Genomic DNA, 18,998 nt, shown 5'->3' with positions numbered 1-18,998 from the left:
CACTGTTGCCCTATAAAATACCTTACATTCTCAAGAGGGAAGCCTTCGTAATGCTAACTCATGAAATCACTTTACGGAGAATTTCTGCTGTAATCCTAAAAGTAATGCACTTTGAAAAACAGATATCAGAACGAAGGAATTTGAAGAAAAAAAGCATTTCTTCACTGCATTAACTTATGTATTAAAGTAATGCAATGTTACCTCTCTATTTATTGAAAAAGTCCGTTTAAAACATTTACAAGAGATTTTATTTCAACAAACGTAGTACTGTCTTGCTGCCCTGCTTGGAGAGTCCTCCAAAACATGGTATCTGTCTTATGTCTACTTCAGGCAGCTCCGTTTCGGCTTCGGGGTTTGCATCCGCGCGCACTGCCGGGACTCAGGGCCTGCGGGCCGCGCCTTCCCACGTTCTGCCCACGATCATGAATATTCAACACCCGTCCGCGGCGCGCGCCGGAGGAGTACCCACAAGCCCTCGCGCCCCGCGGAGGCGGGCGGCTGGTGACCCGGCACCGCGGCTCGGAGTGGGGCGAGGTCACCGCGCTCCCTGAGACCTTGGCCCCCGGCCCGGCGGCAGGGGCGGGGCAGCCAAGCCGCCCGCCAATCGGCGCTTTGCAGGCCGGCAGCGCGGGGCCGCGGGGAGGGCAGGGAGTGCCGCCAAGCCGGGGACGGACACAGGGCGCCCCGTCTTCAGAAGCCCTGGGAGAAAGTGGAGGAGGACTAGCGACGAGGAGAGGAAGAAGACTGGGGAGGGGACGCCGGTCCCAGTTATCACGGCCGTAAAGCCGACTCTAGGACAGCAGCGGGAGGCTCAGCCTTCCTGCGCATGCAGCATCCGCGCGCGGCCCCGGCCCCGCCCCCGGCCGCGGTGCTCGCCGGGAGAGCCGAGTTCCCCTTCCCTCTACAAAACGGGCGAGAAGGAAGGTATTTCCGGCGTCGTGACGCTCTTTTTGCGGAAGGGGTGGGGCTAGTCTGGGGCCCCGCCCCTCACGCCCGGCGGGGGCGGGCCGAAGAGTGACAGCCCCTCAGCCCGCGCTAAGGCCCGCCCCTGCGCCGGAAGGAGGAAGGCGGGGGAGTCGAGCCTGCGCAAGGCGCGAGGTCACGTGATGCAACTGCCGGCGGAGAGGAGAAAGGGGCGGGGCCGGGTCGGAGGGGTGGGGCGGCCCTTTTTCCCCTCAGGTCACGCGAGGCAGGAAGTGGCGCCCGCAGCGAAGTATTCGAGATGGGGACCTCCCTGGACATTAAGATTAAAAGAGCGAACAAGGTTTATCACGCTGGGGTAAGTGGGGTGGCGGGGCCAGCACGTTCCGTCGTCTCCGGGGCCCCGCGCAGTGCTGCGTGTCCCTGGGCGGGGCAGGGGCGCTCCGCCAGGTGCGTCCCGCCAGGTGCGTCCCGCGCGCGGCCGGCTGTCCTACGGAGGGTCCCCGACGGAGTCGCCGCGGCATCCGGGGGCGTGCGGGGCCGAGGGGCCGGCGCCGGGGCTGCAGCGCTAACCGGCTCCTTGAACATCTGGCTCGGCCCGGGTCCGGGTTTGAGCTGAGCGCTGAGGGCGGAGCAGCTCGGTGACCACACGCCCCGCCCCCTCCCCCTCAGATGACTGCAGGGCTCTGTGACCGGAAGGCAGACTCACCTGGAAAGCAGAAATGTGCACTTCAGGCGGTGGTCAGCTCTAACGCTGTGCAGAAGTTACTCGTTTCTCTGGTTCTGTTCTTTGACGAACATACAGAAGGAATGGCATGTTAAAACGCAAGTCCAAAAAAATGAAAATGTTAACTATGCCATTAACAGGTTTTGCACCACTGGCCAATCGCTTAACCTCCTCGGGCCTTAGTTTCTTTATTTGCAAAATGAGGATGGTGCAAGGTTCCTGTAACTCGGAGAAGGTCAGCCTTTGCATCGGAATCAGTCACTCTGGGGGATTTTAAATGGGGTTGCCCGGGTCCCAGTACTAGAGATAGCAGGGATTCTAGTGTGCAGCCAGGTTTGAAATCACGGCTAGCTCTCATACTCTGTGAAATAACATTGAGAGTAGTGGTTGGTCACATAAATGCAGAGCAGTCTCAAACGGGGTAGAATACCAGGCAAAGATCATGAATGGATGCTAAAATCTTTGGGTGCAAGAAGGTTGGGGAAACCTGATCTTTACACAGACTCAAATGACCACCTTCCAGATTATTAATTACAAAAGGAAAAAACTACCTTCATAGTGGAGGAATGTGGTAGTCACCATGCTAAGCAAGACAACAGTGACCACCACCGTACCGTCACCACTAAAAGACTAACTGACGGTATATTCTGGCATAATAATAGAGGGTTCCAGCATGGTGCACTGAGAAGGACACTGCTCACCTACGTGCTATTCCTGCCAAAAATCTTTAACCTAAATCAATTCATAAGGAAACAAGCATATCCAAATTGAGCACATTCTGTGAAATGATTGGCCTGGATTCTTCAAAAATGTCAATGGCCTGAAAAAAAGGGGAAGTTTTCCAGATTAAAAGAGACGAAAGGGATATGACAACCAAATACAATGCAGAGTTTTTGATATATAGGAGTATATTAAATAATAGATTTGTATTGGTGTCAAATTTCCCAAGTGTGGTATTCGTATTTTGCTTGTGTAGGAGAGTACTCCACATACTCAAGTATTTAGGAGTGAAGTGTCACAATAACTAAATTTTAAACCATCTTGCCATAAACTGTGTATGTGTGTGTGCACATGTGAGGGGAAGAGAGAAAGCAAATGTGGTAAAACATTAATAATTAGTGACTCTAATTGAAAGTTATATGGGTCTACTTTGTTGCTTTTTTTTTAATTCACAGCTTTATTGAGATCTAATTCAAATACCAGAAAATTCATCCTTTGTAGAATTCACTGGTTTTAATATGTTCAAAAAGTTGTGCAGCTATCACCACCATCTAATTTAGAACATTTTCATCACCCCAAAAAGAAACTCTGTATCCATTGGCAGTCACTCCTCATTCCCCCTCTGTCTCAGCCCCTGGCAATCACAGATTTACTTTCTGTCTCTATGGATTTGTCTATTCTGGACATTTCATACGAATGGGATAATTCATAATTCATTTATAATGAATCGTAAATTATAGAAGTTGAATCATACAATTTGTGGCCTTTTGTGGCTGGCTTCTATGACTTAGCATAGTTTTCAATATTCATACATGTTGTAGCATGTATCAGTACCTTCTTCCTTTTTATGTCTGAATAATATTCCATTGTATGGCTCTGGCACATTTTATTTATCCATTGATTTGTTGATGGACATTTTGGTGATTTTCACTTTTTGGCTATTGTGAATAATGCTGCTGTGAACGTTGTAGTACAAGTTTTTGTGTGAACATATGTTTTCATTTCTCTTGGATATATATTGAGGAGTGGAATTGCTGAGTGATACGGCAACTTTATGTTTAACTTTTTGAAGACCCACCAAATTGTTTTCCAAAGCATCTGCACCACTTTATGTTCCAGCGGCAGTGTATGAGGGTTCCCGTGTCTCCTCTACTTTGTATTCTCATAGTTTTCTGTAGCTCGGAAGATATCGAAATGAGAATTGGGCGAGGCAGGAGACTATATACATTTTGCTTTAATACTCATTATTTCATTGAAAAGTTAGCACATTCCATTCAGAGATATTACTCCAGCTGAGATGTTTTCTGGGGTTTTAAATATGGTACAAGTAATGAAAAGTACATTTAGAAAAGATGCAGTAAATGGAATCATAAGTTGTCCCAGGTGATGTCTTACACAACTGGGACCACTCCTCGTGGGTGGTGGAGTTGAATGTGGTGTCAGCTGTGCACATCAGTTGCCTTGGTGCCATCATCAGGAACAGAATCCGTGGTGATTGGCTTATGGCTGTGTTTCTCAATCTTCCAGTTACTTTTACACTTAATGCATTTTACACTAACGCAATTGCACTAAATGCGTTTTAAAAGGAGACCTTATATAGCGATTGTAAAAGAAAAAACATTAAAACTTTTCCTAAATAGATGGTTGCTATATATTTTTTAAAAGCCTCCCCAAAAGTTATTAAACCTATAAATCTAATCAATTGACAAAAATACACACCTGGACATATGTGCCGGTGACTCATGTGTTGGACTCGATGATCTGTGACTCAGGATAGGTGGAATAGGTGGCCAGCACTGTCCAGGCTGCTTCCTAAGCTCCCGGTGGTGGGACCCTTGCTGGCTAATTGCTTGATGAGGTCTCAGGGCCTGCGGACAGTGTATGTTTCAAGCGTAGTTTGCACCATGGTTGTGTGAGGGGTGGCCTCTCTTTCCCACCGGTGGAACTAATAACATACAAGTTTTCACTTTTCTCTATACATCTCAACAGCATTGGTAAAGCTTCAGTTACTAAAGATTTGACTCATCTGTCATCCTGCGAGAGCACAGTACCTGTAATTATGGCTTGCTTGAGGTGGCTTCCACCTGTGTTAGCCTGATCCCAAGGTCATAAGTGATTGTCATTCAGGTGAAACACGTTTGTCCAGGTAACCACATAAAGCACTTACGTTCCACCAGGGGTGCTTGGGAAGCACTGGTGTAGGGTTTGTCAACCAGGCCGCGTCACTCCCATTTTACTGATGAGGGAACTGGGGCCTAGACAGGTTGAGGAGTTTGCCCAAGATCACCCAGCTAATGACAGAGCCTGGCATCCAGCTGAGGTCAGTCAGGTTTCAGAGCACGTCCATCCAGGGGCTGGCCTTGTGGCCAAGTGGTTAAGTTTGTGTGCTTTGCTTTGGTGGCCCAGGGTTTCGTTGGTTCAGATCTTGGATGCATACATGGCACCGCTCATCAAGCCATGCTGAGATGGCATCCCACATGGCAGAGCCAGAAGGACCTATAGCTAGAGTATACAACTATGTACTGGGGGGTTTGGGGGAGAAGAAGAAGAAGAGAAGATTGGCAGCCAATGTTAGCTCAGGTGCCAATCTTTAAAAAAAAAAGTCCATCCAACACTATTATAATACTTCCCTAAGAAAGGCCATTTTTATGCAAAATGGAGGAATTTGTAGAAATAGTTGTTATTAATTTCCTAGGAGAGCTATAAATAGCATTGTAATATTTCAGTTTAAAAAACTGCAATGACTTCTACTTGGAAAATGTGCTGTGAACACGAGAGAATGTATTGGGTTTAAAATTGACATTTTGGTTTTTTCCTAGGAAAAGGTTCTCATTGACAAAATGATGGAGTTTTTAAAATTATAGCCGAATCATTTTTTAAAATATAAACGTAATGCATGCCATATTAACAACTTAAGATTTTACAGAAGATAGGAAAGTGAAAAGTCAAGTCCTCCCGCCTCTTTCTGACACCGTTTTCTGTCCCTGGAGGTAGCCACTGACACTGTGTGTACTATTCCAGACATTGCGTATGAATAATAGGTGTGTGCACACACACACACAACTTGTTCTTTTTGCTCAACGGTGTATCTTTATCTTGGATACCTTTCCATATCACTGCATCTTCATAAATCTCCTTCATTTTTAGATTGTTATTTAATCAAAATAAACTTATTCAACCAATGTCTATGAGGCTTACAGATCATTAGAGAGAGGGAGGTAAATATAGAAACAAAAGGTGATGAAGTGCTTGAGTAGGAGCATCTGTGGTATCTGATGAGCACCAGGTAGGGCATAATCGTTCTGGGGGAAGGGCCCTTTGGGAGCCTCATTGAGGTGGTGATGCTTGAACCTGCTTTTGAAATGTAAGTGCTGGGCGAGGGTCTGTCTCCCTACCTGGCATGTTTATTTCCGTCAGAAGGGTAGACAGTGGGAGCAAAGTGAAGAAGAACTCGTAGACGTTTGTGAAGCAGTCTGAGTGCAGTAAAAGGTTTCTTTTATTCTATTTCCCAATCATTTATAGTCACTTCTCACCTAATTTGATCGCACTTTTTAAAAGTGACTTCACTTTATCATCTTTCCAAAATATTTCCCCTCTTCCTTGAGTTTATTCTGCTCTTGTTGTTGTTGTTTTTTAAACCTCATAAGTTGACTTATTAAATTGTAGCCTCCTCTTGAAAATGCACACATTTTCCTCTAAGTACTACCTTAGTTGCATCCCACAAGTGTTTGATTTTTAATAGGTTGGTGAATTCTTATAAAGCAGTCACCCTTGTAACCTCACCCAGGTCCTGCTGGAGAGGGGCAGGGAACCAGGAGAGAGAGAGACTGGAAGAAGGAGAAGCGCTCTGCCTAGAAGCAGGCAGAAGACGCTGCTCCAAAGGACCCTGCTGTGGCTTCATGTTTTAGCAAGCTCATGCTCTGTGGGATGTGGGAAGACCCTGATATAATGCTGTGCTGCATGCCCTGCAAGATTTGATTTGTAGTATTTTTATAATTGTACACCGTAAATATCTTCTAATTTCCATTATGATTTTTTTCTTTGACACATGAGTTGTTTAGAAATGTATGTTTTAATTTCTGTTAACAGAAACAACTATCACTCATAGGCTTACAATAATTCCTAAATTTAATATTTAAATTTTAGAAAATTCCTCACAAGAAGAGTATCTTTAACCAGAAAGTGAGATTATGATGGAGCAGAAGAATGTCAGGTCCAATGGTCAGGAGAAGACAGAATACCACAAGAATACTTCCTATAATTCAGTAGGAACCTTCAATAGGTTACTGACACATTTTATTTATACCTCTATCATTGCACCAATCAACTTCTGTTAAAATTAATTCATTCTACGAGTCTGCCTAACTAAAACATTTTGTTTATTTATATTGTATACCTAGGCCCGTCAGTACCTGCTACTTGGTATATGATCCAAAACTTTATTAAATGATAGTCGAAGCCTTAAAATATTTAAACAAAATTCATAAGACTAGTAGTTTTATAAATGCATTGATCAGAAAGGGAAAACTATGGTCTTATGGGTATGTTATAGATTTTACTTTGTAATTAGAAATAATGTTCTACATATAAATTGTAGACGGTAAGATTTATATTTGAGATACCTCTAAAGCTACATGTTGAATCCTCCATAACTGGTATTTACTTTAGGACGATCATTCTTAAGAAAATGATTCAAATAAATATGGGAATGGAGACTTCAGAATTCCTATATATACAGTTATCTTCTCTCTAATTCAGGAGTAGAAAATTGTCCAAAATGTGATTCCCTGGTGTCTTCATCGCAATTTACACAGAATATACTCTTCCTCAGAGCTTGAAGCATTGTGGCCAAGCCACCTTCTCCTTGAGAGTGCTGCCCATGGAATCCAGAAACTTGACTTGTGTTTCCAAAGCCGCATGTATGGTATAAGACTATCAGGAATGTGATAAAAAGTCCCTAATTCTGTATTTCCAGTAAAAGTTTTAATTTCCCATGATGAAACCTAGCTAATGTTGTTCTATAATAACATAAACTAGGACAGTCCTTTCCAACTCCCACACTGCTTTAACCCTCCCAAATACTGAAGAGGTGGCATTTCCCCCCATTTTATGATTGAGAAGACTGAGGCTCGGAGAATTCAGTGCCATGCCAGCAACACTGATAAGAGTGAATATTTGAAATTGTCTCTTTATTCCCAGGTCTAGGACTCTATGTGCCTTTTCCAGATCTTCATTCTCGTCTGTTGGATGGAGATGATACCTACTCAAAGGGTGTGTTGAGAGGATGAAATGAGATGGAATTTTAAGATATTCGTTAGAGGTTCTGACTTGTAGTAGGGGCTTAAAGCGTAGGTGGTGGTGGTGGTGTTACACTTTTCCATGGTGTCTGTTCACAGTCAGAATTGCTCGTTGTCTGCTTTGATGTAAATCAGGTTGTTAGTACACCCCACATATGGCATAATAAGTGCTTATCAGAGTGATGTCAGCATCGTGGCAGAGTGAGCTGTTCCCCTAGTCTCTCTCCACTAAGTTACAACCAAATAGATATTCATTAACCAACAGAGGATTTGCTACAAAGTATAATAGAACATCTGAGAGATCCATGCAGCCATGCATCTGAAGGTGGGGTACTTGATCCCCGAGAAGGAGTGTGAAAGGGTGAGCAGATCCTCTTCCCATCCCCAGTGGCAGTGATCTAGGTCATGGGTCCTCATGCAGCAGCTGGTGCATGACTGTAAGAGGAAGCGGGAGAGCAGGCAGGCCTGTGCACAAACACTTTCGCTTTCAGAGTTGCAGCCTGGCCCTCAGGAATGCTTCACACTGAGTGGCATGGCTCAGCCACAGCGTGGGCGCCCCCAACCAAGCACAGCAGCCCAGGAGAACTGCCTGTGAGTGTGGAGCCAGCCAGTGCATGCACTCAAGTGCCACTCCCCTCCCACCTAATACACCACTTTGTCCAGTCCCCAGCCAAGGCAGCAGTTCCGCACCAGAGCGCTGGCATGTGTGTGTGTGTGACCCACGAGGTGGCTGCTGCCAGTGGGCAAACGCAGATGAACCCTATCAGCACAACTTCCAGCAGATGTGGCGGGTTCAGAAAATACAGTTCCTACCCCCACCAAGAGGTGGCAGATGGAATCTGTGACCTGATACTACCACTGTGCACCAGCAAAGGATCACTTCATCAAACACCATGAAAAACTATATTAATACTTCAGAGCAGAAGGAAAATGAAAAGGTTTCTCCAGAAACCAATCCTGAAGTCACAGAAATTTAGCATCTGAATGGCAGAGAATTCAAAATAGTTGTCATGAAGAAACTCAGTGAGTTACAAGAAAATTCAAAAGGCAGTTGAATAAACTCAGGAATGATATTAATGAGCAGAAGGGATACTTCACTAAAAAGATTGAAACTGTAAAATAAACCAAACAAATTCTGGAGATGAAAAACACAATGAAGGAGATAAAAAACTAGAAACCTTAAAACACAGAGCTCACATTATGGAGGACAGAAATATAGAAATGCTTCAGGTGGAAGAGGAGAGAGAACTAAGACTTAAAAAAAATGGGGAAATTCTTTGAGAAATATCCGACTCAATTAGGAAATGCAACATAAAGATGATAGGTATTCCAAAGGGAGAAGAAGAGTGAAAGGAGCAGAGAGATTGTTCAAAGAAATAATAGCTGAGAACTTTCTAAACCTGGGGAAGGAACTAGACCTACAAGTATATGAAGCCAATAGAACTCCATATTATATCAATCCAAAAAGACTTTCTACAAGACATATAATAGTAAAACTGGCAAAAGTCAATGACAAAAAATATTAAGGGCAGCATGGCAGAAGAGAATACTCTACAAAAGCCTATCAGGCTTTCAGCAGATTTGTCAGCAGAAACCTTACAAGCTAGGAGAGATTGGAATGCTATATTCAAAATACTGGAAGACAAAAATTTTCAGCCAGGAATACTCTATCCCACAAGACTATCCTTCAGATGTGATAGAGAGATAAAAGCTTTCCCATATAAGCAAAAGCTGAGGGAGTTCATTGCCACTAGACCTATCTTACAAGAAATGATCAAGGATGCCCTCGTAACTGAAACAAAAGGCAAATGTTTACAAAGCCTTGAGCAAGGACATAAATAGACAAAATCAGAAAATTGCAGCTCTTTATTAGAACAAGTTGGCAAACATTTATAACATAAAAGATAAAGGGAAGGAAATATAAGAAATAATTATAAACACTTCATTTTAATCACAAACTCACAATACAAAACAATAATTTGTGACAACAGTAACTTAGAAGGGGAAGTGGGAAGGGATGGAATGTGCTTAGGCTAATGGAGATAAGAGGCTAGCAGAAAATGGACTGTTTCATCTGTGAGACCTTTTATACAAACCTCAGGGTGTACACTAAACAAAAAATCAGAGCAGAGACGTAAATCATAAATAAAGAGAAAAGTGAGAAAACCATCACAGACAACCACCAAACTAAGATGGCAGTCAGGAATGCAAGAGAAGAGAAACAAGGGAAGTATAGAACAACTGGAAAACGAGATACAAAATAGCAGTATTAAGCCCTCATACATCAATAATCACTCTAAATGTAAATGGATTGAATTCTCCAATCAAAAGATAGAATGGCTGGATGGATTAAAAAACAAGACCCAACAATATGCTGCCTCTAGGAAATACATCCTAGCTCTAAAGACAAAGAGAGGCTCAGAGTGAAGGGATGGAAGATGATACTCCAAGCAGATGGCAAGCAAAAGAAAGCAGGTATTGTCATACTTATATCAGACAAAGCAGACTTCAAGATAAAAAAGACAATGAAGGACAAAGAGGGACAGTATATAATGATAAAAGGGACATTCCACCAAGAGGACATAACACTTATGAATATATATGCACCGAACACAACAGCACCAAAGTATATAAAGCAACTACTAACAGACCTAAAGGGAGAAATTGACAGCAACGTAATAATAGTAGGGGACCTCTGCACCCCACTTACGTCAATGGATAGATCATCCAGACAGAGTGTCAAGAAGGAAACAGTGGTCTTAAGTGAAATACTAGACCAGATGGACTTCATATGTATAGATAGATAGATTCCATCCAAAAACAGCAGAATACATATTCTTCTTAAGTGCACATGGAAGATTCTCAAAGATAGACCATATTCTGGGAAATGAGGCAATAAATTTAAGAAGATTGATAAGAAGATTGATAACGTTAAGAAGATTGAAATCATCTCAGGCATCGTTTCCAACCACAATGCTATGAAACCAGAAATCAACTACAAGTAAAAAGCTGGGAGGGGCCAGCCTGGTGGCGCAGTGGTTAAGTTCACACGTTCTGCTTCTTGGTGGCCTGGGGTTTGCCGGTTTGGATCCCAGGTGTGGACATGGCACCGCTTGGCAAAAGCCATGCTGTGGTAGATGTCCCACGTATAAAATAGAGGAAGATGGGCATGGATGTTAGCTCAGGGCCAGTCTTCCTCAGCAGAAAGAGGAAGATTGGCAGTAGTTAGCTCAGGGCTAATCTTCCTCAAAAAAAAAAAAAAAGAGAAAAGTGCTGGGAAAGTCACAAACGTGGAGACTAAACAGCATGCTACTGAACAACTATTGGATCAATGAGGTAATCAGAGGAGAAATCAAAAAAATACCTGGAGACAAATGAAAATGAAAATACATCATACCAACTCTTATGGGATGCAGCAAAAGCAGTTCTAAGAGGGAAATTTATAGTAATACAAGCCCGCCTCAACAAACAAGAAATATCTCAAGTAATCTTAAACTACACCTAACAGAACTAGAAAAGAGCAAACAAACCCAAAAGTCAGCAGAAGGAGGAAAACAATAAAAATTAGAGCAGAAAAAAATGAAATAGAGACCAAAAAGACAGTAGAAAGAATCTATGAAACTAAGAGCTGGTTTATTGAGAAGATAAACAAAATTGACAAACCCTTAGCCAGACTCATTAAGAAAAAGAGAGGTGCTGGCCCTGTGGACCAGTGGCTGAATTTGGCATACTCCACTTCAGTGACCCAGTTCGGGCATAGACCTATACCACATTTTGGGCAGCCATGCTATGGCAGTGACCTACACAGAAAATAGAGGAAGATTGGCACGGATGTTAGCTTGGGGTGAATCTTCCTCAGCAAGAGAAAAAAAAAGCCTCAAGTAAATAAAATTAGAAATGAAAGAGGAGAAATTACAACGGATACCACAGAAATACAAAGGATTATAAGAGAATACTATGAAAAACTATATGCCAAGAAATTGGACAACCTGAAGAAATGGATAAATTCTTAGACTCTTACAACCTCCCAAAACTGAATCAAGAGGAAATACAGAATCTGAATAGACCAATCACAAGTAAAGAGATTGAAACAGTAATTAAAAACCTCCCCCCAAAATAAAAGTCCAGGACCAGATGGCTTCTTTGGAGAAACTACCAAACATTCAAAGAAGATTTAATACCTGTCCTTCCCAAACTATTCCAAAAACCTGAAGAAGACGGAACACTTCTTAACTCATTCTGTGAGGCCAGCATCATCCTGATCCCAGAGCCAGACTGGGCAATGCAAAGAAGGAAAATTACAGGCCAATATTGCTGATGAACACAGATATAAAACTCCTTGACAAAATATTGGCAAATTGAATACAGCAATACATTACAAAGATTGTACACCATGATCAAATGGGGTTTGTAACAAGGATGCAGGGATGGTTCAACATCTGCAGATCAACCAGTGTGATACACTACGTTAACAAAATGAGGAATAAAAACCACATGATCATCTCAATAGATGCAGAGAAAGTATTTGACAAGATCCAACATCCATTTATGATGAAAGCTCTCAATAAAATAAGTATTGAATGAAAGTAACAACATAATGAAGGCCATATATGACACACCCACAGCCAACATCATATTCAACAGTGAAAAACTGAAAGCCAGGGCTGGCCTCATAGCCAAGTGGTTAAGTTTGCACACTCTGCTTCAGCAGCCCAGGGTTTCGCTGGTTCGGATCCTGGCTGCGGACATGGCACCGCTCATCAGGCCATGCTGAGGTGGTGTCCCACATAGCACAACCAGAGGCACTCACAACTAGAATATACAACTATGTACTTGGGGGCTTTTGGGGAGAGAAGAAGAAAAACAAATAAATAAATAATAAAATAAAAAAGAAGATTGGAGACAGATGTTAGCTCAGGTGCCAATCTTTAAAAACACAAAACTGAAAGCCATCCCTTTGAGAATAGGAACAAGACAAGGGTGCCAACTCTCACCATTCCTATTCAACATAGTATTGGAGGTTTTGGGCAGAGCAATCAGGCGAGAAAAAGAAATAAAAGACACCCAAATTGGAAAGGAAGAACTGAAACTCGCTATTTGTGGATGACACAATCCTATATGTAGAAAACCCTAAAGAATCCATCATAAAACTAGTATAACAACTACAACAAAGTTGCAGGGTGCAAAATCAACTTACAAAAATCAGTTGCATTTCTATACTCTAATAATGAACTAACAGAAAGAGATTTCAAGAATACAATCCCATTTATAATCGCAACAAAAAGAATAAAATATCTAGGAATAAATATAATGAAGGAGGTGAGAGACCTATACACTTAAAACTCTAAGACGTCATGGAAAGAAATCGAAGATGACATAAAGAAGCAGAAAGATATTCCTTTCTCATGGATTAGAAAAATAACATAGTTAAAATGTCCATATTACCTAAAGCAGTCTACAGATTCAATGCAATTTCAGTCAGAATCTCAATGACATTCTTCATGGAAGTAGAACAACAATCCTAAAATTTATATGGAACAACAAAAGACCCCAAATAGCTAAAGCAATCCTGAGAGAAGAGAACAAAAGTGGAGGCATCACAATCCCTGATTTCAAAATATACTGCAAAGCTATAGTAATCAAAACAGCATGGTATTGGCACAAAAACAGGCACACGAATCAGTGGAACAGAATTGGAAGCCTCGAAATAAATCCATGCGTCTGTGGACAGCCAATCTTTGACAAAGGAACCAAGAGCATCCAACAGCAAAAAGAAAGTCTCTTCAATAAAGGGTGTATTTATAAAACTGGACAGCCACATGCAAAAAATGAAAGTAGACCATTATCTTACACCATATGCAAAAATTAATTCAGAATAAGTCAAAGACTTGCGTGTAAGACCTGAAACCATCAAACTCCTAGAAGAAAATATAGGCAGTACACTCTTTGACATGGGTCTTAGCAGCATCTTTCCAACACCATGTATACTCAGGCATGGGAAACAAAACAAAAAATAAACAAATGAGACTACATCAGACTGAAGAGTTTCTACAAGGCAAGGGAAACCATGAACAAAACAAAAAGACAACCCACCAACTGGGAGAAAATATTTGCAAATCATATATCTGTCAAGGCATTAATTTCCAGAACATATGAAGAACTCATACAACTCAACAACAACAAAAAATCCCAATCAAAAAATGGGCAGAGGATATGTACAGACATTTTCCCAAAGAAGTTATACAGATGGCTAATAGGCACATGAAAAGATGTTCAACATCACTAATTATTGGGGAAATGCAAATCAAAACTACAATAAGATACTACCTTACGCCTGTCAGAATGGCTATAATTACCAAGACAGAAAAACAAATGTTAGAGAGAATGTGGAGAAGCGGGAACCCTGATACACTGCTGGTGGAAATGCAAGCTGGAGCAGCCACTATGGAAAACAGGATGGAGATTTCTCAAAAAATTAAAAATAGAAATACCATATGATCCAGTTATCCCACTACTGGATATTTATCCAAAGAACTTGAAATCAACAACTCAAAGAGACTTATGCACTCCCGTGTTCACTGCAGCATTATTCACAATAGCCAAGACGTGGAAGCAACCCAAGAGCCCATTGACTGATGATTGTAAAGAAGATGTGTGTGTTTGTATACATATACATACACACACACACACACACAATGGAATACTACTCAGCCATAAAAAGTAGAAAACCATCCTGTTTGCAACACCGTGGATGGACCTTGAGGGAATTATGTTAAGTGAAATAAGGCAGACAGAGAAAGACAAACAGTGCATGATTTCACTCATATGTGGAAAATAAACACATGGACAGAGAGAAGAGATTAGTGGTTACTAGAGGGTAAGCAGTTTGGGGGTTGGGTGAAAGGGGTAAAGGAGCACATATATTTGGTGACAGATAAAAATTAGACTATTGGTGGTGATTATGATGCAGTCTATACAGACACTGACACATGATAATGTACACCTGAAATTATACAATGTTATAAGCCATTATATAACATCAGTAAAATAATTGAGGAACAAAGTGCTTATGAGATGCTTTACAGGTTGTTGGATGTCTCCCCATGGTGGATTTGGAGGAAGCAGGGCCTGTGACCGAGGAGAGCAGATAGAGATTACCGCATTTTGGGCACTGACGGGTGAGAGTGGTTTTAGTATTGCTGTGTACTTTGCTTGGTGCAGTAAACGTGTTCTTTTTTTTTTTTTTTTTTTTTAAAAGATTTTATTTTTTCCTTTTTCTCCCAAAGCCCCCCGGTACATAGTTGTGTATTCTTCGTTGTGGGTTCTTCTAGTTGTGGCATGTGGGACGCTGCCTCAGCGTGGTCTGATGAGCAGTGCCATGTCCGCGCCCAGGATTCGAACTAACGAAACACTGGGCCGCCTGCTGCGGAGCGCGCGAACTTAACCACTCAGCCACGGGGCCAGCCCCCAGTAAATGTGTTCTTGATCAAGAAGATTGACTCAAATGCATTGTCAATTCTATTTCCAGTGCGCTAGAGGAGCCTATTGGTTAAAAGAACCCCGCAGTAAAGTTTTTTGTAGTGTAGATAAAATTCATTTGTTTTTATAAATTTAGAATGTCTTACATTCTTAAATCCTAGCACACGTACTCATGAAAATGACACAAATATCATGGTTGTGAAAAACATAAATAAGAGATTTACTACCTGGCATAGCCAGGTTACAATGATAAGTGGTTCATACACTGTGGGCTGATTACTCTTACCACAGGAACCTCGAGATTTACATTTGGTCTTACTTGGTTTGCAAGTTATTTCCTGTTAAAAAAAATTGAAAGAGAAAAAATCCTATACTTAATAGTTCATTATTATGAAGAAAAATTGCAAAACTAGGATGGTATGAAAACAAAGCCTGACTATTCTGCTTTGTGCTACTGGATTCTTGACACATGAACGGTCACTTGGAGTAGATGCTGCTGCAGGTGCCTGTCTACGTAGGAAAATGTAGCTCTTTGAGCTCGGAGGGATCCTATTTTGTGGGAGGTAAATGAACCTTTTAGGAAACAGTCATCTAAGCTTTCAGTGGGTCTCTTTTCTCACTGACAATCTAATTCTCCTGAAAAGGCCCATCTCCCGAATCAACCTCACCCTTATATAATGTGTGAGAGGCGTGTTCCGAATTATCCAAGGCTGTTTGAAGCCTGAGATGCAGTAAAGTTATTCCTGTAGCGCTCCGTTTGGTGTTTGTTGCAGCAGACTCTGTGCCGGCCTGAGCCTTGGTGAGCTTGCCTGACTGCTGTGGCTGTGTCAGTTTCTAGACTCTGCAGCACTGGACAGGTCTCAGCATGTCATGGATGCCCTTGACCCCCCGCAGGCTGCTCTGACGCTGGCAGGGCGGTGGGTATTCGTCAGCCATCCTCTTGATGCTGAGTCACCAGTCCAGACCTCCTGACCTTGTGTCGTCCTGGGTTCAGCCCTGTGTCACCACCCACGCCCTCTCCGTGTGCTGAAACCTGCAGTCTTTGGCTCCTGCCTAATCCCTGCAGTGATTGTCCCCCAGTGCTGAGCTCCCAGCTGTGCAGCTCGTAGGTTTTGGGGAGCACATGCAGGTTTTGGGGAAATGGCACCTCTCTTTCCCTCCTGTTATTCCCCCTCTTTGACTCCTTCCCCACTGTGGCCCCAGCCTGAGTTGACAGGGCCCCACTGGTCTCTTCCACAGAAGGTCCAAGCTCTCCACCTGCCAGGAAGCTCGTTGGTGACATCATCCTTCCTCCCCGACGCCGGTCCTCCCCGACTGCCCTCTTATTGGCACAGGGGTGTTATGGGAAGGTTGTAAGTTGAATGCAGTTTCCCATTTGCTTTCCATTTTCCTTTCAGCTACGCTTTGGGAGTTTTTAACTCCCTAGCTCTGAATATCTCTTCATCTCATTCAGGTTTTTTATCAGGTAACTGTTAGATATAAATTCAGTTCTTTTGCTAGACAAATCTATGACACCACCCCCACCCCCAGTTAGTTTTCTAAGTTTCAATTTCTGTTCAGAAAACAGAGTCACTTGTTAGCCGTGGGCTGCGTGGGCTGACCTGTTTCTCCTCTCAGTGAGTACACTAAGGCCAGACCGTTTCAGAAGAGCATTAACAAATTGACAAGTGACCGTATCATGCCAGCAAGAAAAGCACAATGTTCCAGAGCTCAGGAAAAACTTTGCCCTATGTGGATGGATAGCTTAGGGAGAGGTCAGTTTATGTGGTGACTTGCTTCAGGCCTGCTCACAATACCTGCCTGTGGTAGTTGATCCAGTGTGTGGCTGCTCATGGTCCCCGCCTGTGTTAGTAGATCCAGTGTGCCCAGCTCATGGTTCCCACATGTGGTAGTAGATCCAGTGTGCCCAGCTCACAATTCCCATTTATGGTAGTGGATCCAGCCTGAGCCCGGCTCACAGTTCCCGCATGTGGTGTAGATCCAACGTGAGCCAGGCTCACGGTTCCCGCATGTGGTAGAAGATCCAGCGTGTGCCTGGCCCATGGTTCTTGCGTGTGATAGTAGATCCAGTGTTTGCCTGGCTCATGGTTCCTGCGTGTGGTTGTAGATCCAGCGTGTGCCTGGCTCACGGTTCTTGCGTGTGGTAGTAGATCCAGCGTGTGCCTGCCTCACGGTTCTTGCATGTGATAGTAGATCCAGCGTGTGCCTGGCTCACGGTTCCTGCGTGTGGTAGTAGATCCAGCATGTGCCTGGCTCACGGTTCTTGCATGTGGTAGTAGATCCAGCGTGTGCCAGGCTCACGGTTCTTGCGTGTGATAGTAGATCCAGTGTGTGCCTGCTCACGGTTCCTGCGTGTGGTTGTAGATCCAGCGTGTGCCTGGCTCACGGTTCCTGCGTGTGGTAGTAGATCCAGCGTGTGCCTGGCTCACAGTTCCTGCCTGTGGCAGTAGATCCAGCGTGTGCCTGGCTCACGGTTCCTGCGTGTGGTGGTAGTTCCAGTGTGCCTGGCTCACAGTTCCTGCATGTGGTGGTAGTTCCAGTGTGCCTGGCTCTCGGTTCCTGTGTGTGGTAGTAGATCCAGTGTGCCCAGCTTACACTGCTTGTGTGTGGTAGTAGATCCAGCATGAACATGGCTCACAGTTCCTGCCTATGGTAGTAGATCCAGTGTGTTGGGCACTGTGGTATGTTGTGTACTGTTGCTCCCTGGCCATAGAGTCCTGGATCCTTTCAGATGACTTTTTACACAAACAGGTAAAGATGTAATTTTTGTAAAATACTTTTATAAAGAATTCCTATCACTTTCAATTATTATCCTCTACCTGCACACAAGACTTTCTGGACACGTTTATACGGCGAGCCACGTGTAAAAAGACTGCCTTGGTCTTTCATTGTCTGTATTGAAGAGACAGTCTACTCTCTCACTCGTAGGGAGAAGATACTTCAGGTTCAGAGAAATGGTGCCTTTCTCAAGGTCATGTGATAGAAAATAGATCTTACCTTTCATCTCGCAAACGAAAGTGAGTGTTTCCACCTAAACTGCTCAAGAAAATGAACAAAATTGTTTAGGATAAAGATTTTCCAAAAAAACTTTTAAGCAATGAAACTCTTTTATTAAATGAAATCTTATGTAGAATTCTAATATGTCAATTTTTATGACTATGATACTTATTAAAATTGTTTGTTTTATAAGCACATAAAAACAGAGCTTTTCCATTTCAAGTGGTCCCTCCCCCCCCCCCCCCCCCGCCCCCGCGTGCCCTGCTGGATCTCCTCAAATCCTAAACTGGCTGCTGAGGTGTCTGCACAGCCTAGAGCCCAGTGGTTAGCAGTTTGAAAAGTACTAGTTGTAGGATGTAATGGCCAGCCAGAGTCAACAAGGTTGAAGTTTTTTCATACCAACCCACTTTATTTTGTCTGTGCCAAATCTTCGAGGCTTTATTAACTTTGAGACATAATGCAGTGCGTGCAACTCGGCTTAAAATATTTTGCTTTTATTTACTGGTGGATTTAAACGAAAAAAGACAGCCTCCTACTTCACACATATTGTAGGCCCGCCATCCTTGGTTACCAAAGACTGACTAAGGACTGACCATCCTTGCTCGGTCTTCTGCCGGTTTCCTCCTTGACAAACTGCTTACCTGGGGTTTTGGGCCAGTAGGCCCAGCAGAAGCTGGTGGGGTCTGGCCACTTCACTGTTGTTCTCCTTTCTGGTGTTTAAACTCACCCCAGGCAGGGCACTATGAGATTGTCAGTAGCCTTTGACTCTTGATAGGAACCTGTACCTGATTAAGCTCTTCTGACCCTGGGTTGCTGATGCTCAGAAAGAGCTTGGCCCGGCCCCATAGCCAAGTGGT

The 18,998-nt window shown here is 43.2% G+C and overlaps 1 protein-coding gene across 5 annotated transcripts in view; it reads left to right on the top strand.

Moving 5' to 3' along the window:
• The first annotated feature begins 477 nt into the window (after window positions 1-477).
• The window catches only part of VPS26C (VPS26 endosomal protein sorting factor C), a 59,012-nt gene continuing 40,491 nt past the window's right edge, over window positions 478-18,998 (top strand). Inside the window, exon 1 of one of the 5 annotated variants that reach the window (XM_070488852.1) lies at window positions 478-924. Coding sequence is in view for 3 of the 5 variants with exons in the window: in XM_014841582.3 (XP_014697068.1) it covers window positions 1,223-1,279 (57 nt within the window). In the remaining 2 variants the exon portion in view is untranslated. Of the gene's footprint in view, window positions 1,280-18,998 lie in introns of all 5 variants that reach the window. The other 4 variants (XM_014841582.3, XM_044750709.2, XM_014841581.3 and 1 more) reach the window with 4 other exon arrangements.

Source organism: Equus asinus, chromosome 18, assembly GCF_041296235.1.
Source record: "Equus asinus isolate D_3611 breed Donkey chromosome 18, EquAss-T2T_v2, whole genome shotgun sequence".
In the NCBI taxonomy this organism is placed as follows: Eukaryota; Metazoa; Chordata; class Mammalia; order Perissodactyla; family Equidae; genus Equus; species Equus asinus.
The sequence above is the reverse complement of the archived record's forward strand: the minus strand, read 5'-3'. Positions and strand labels throughout refer to the sequence as shown.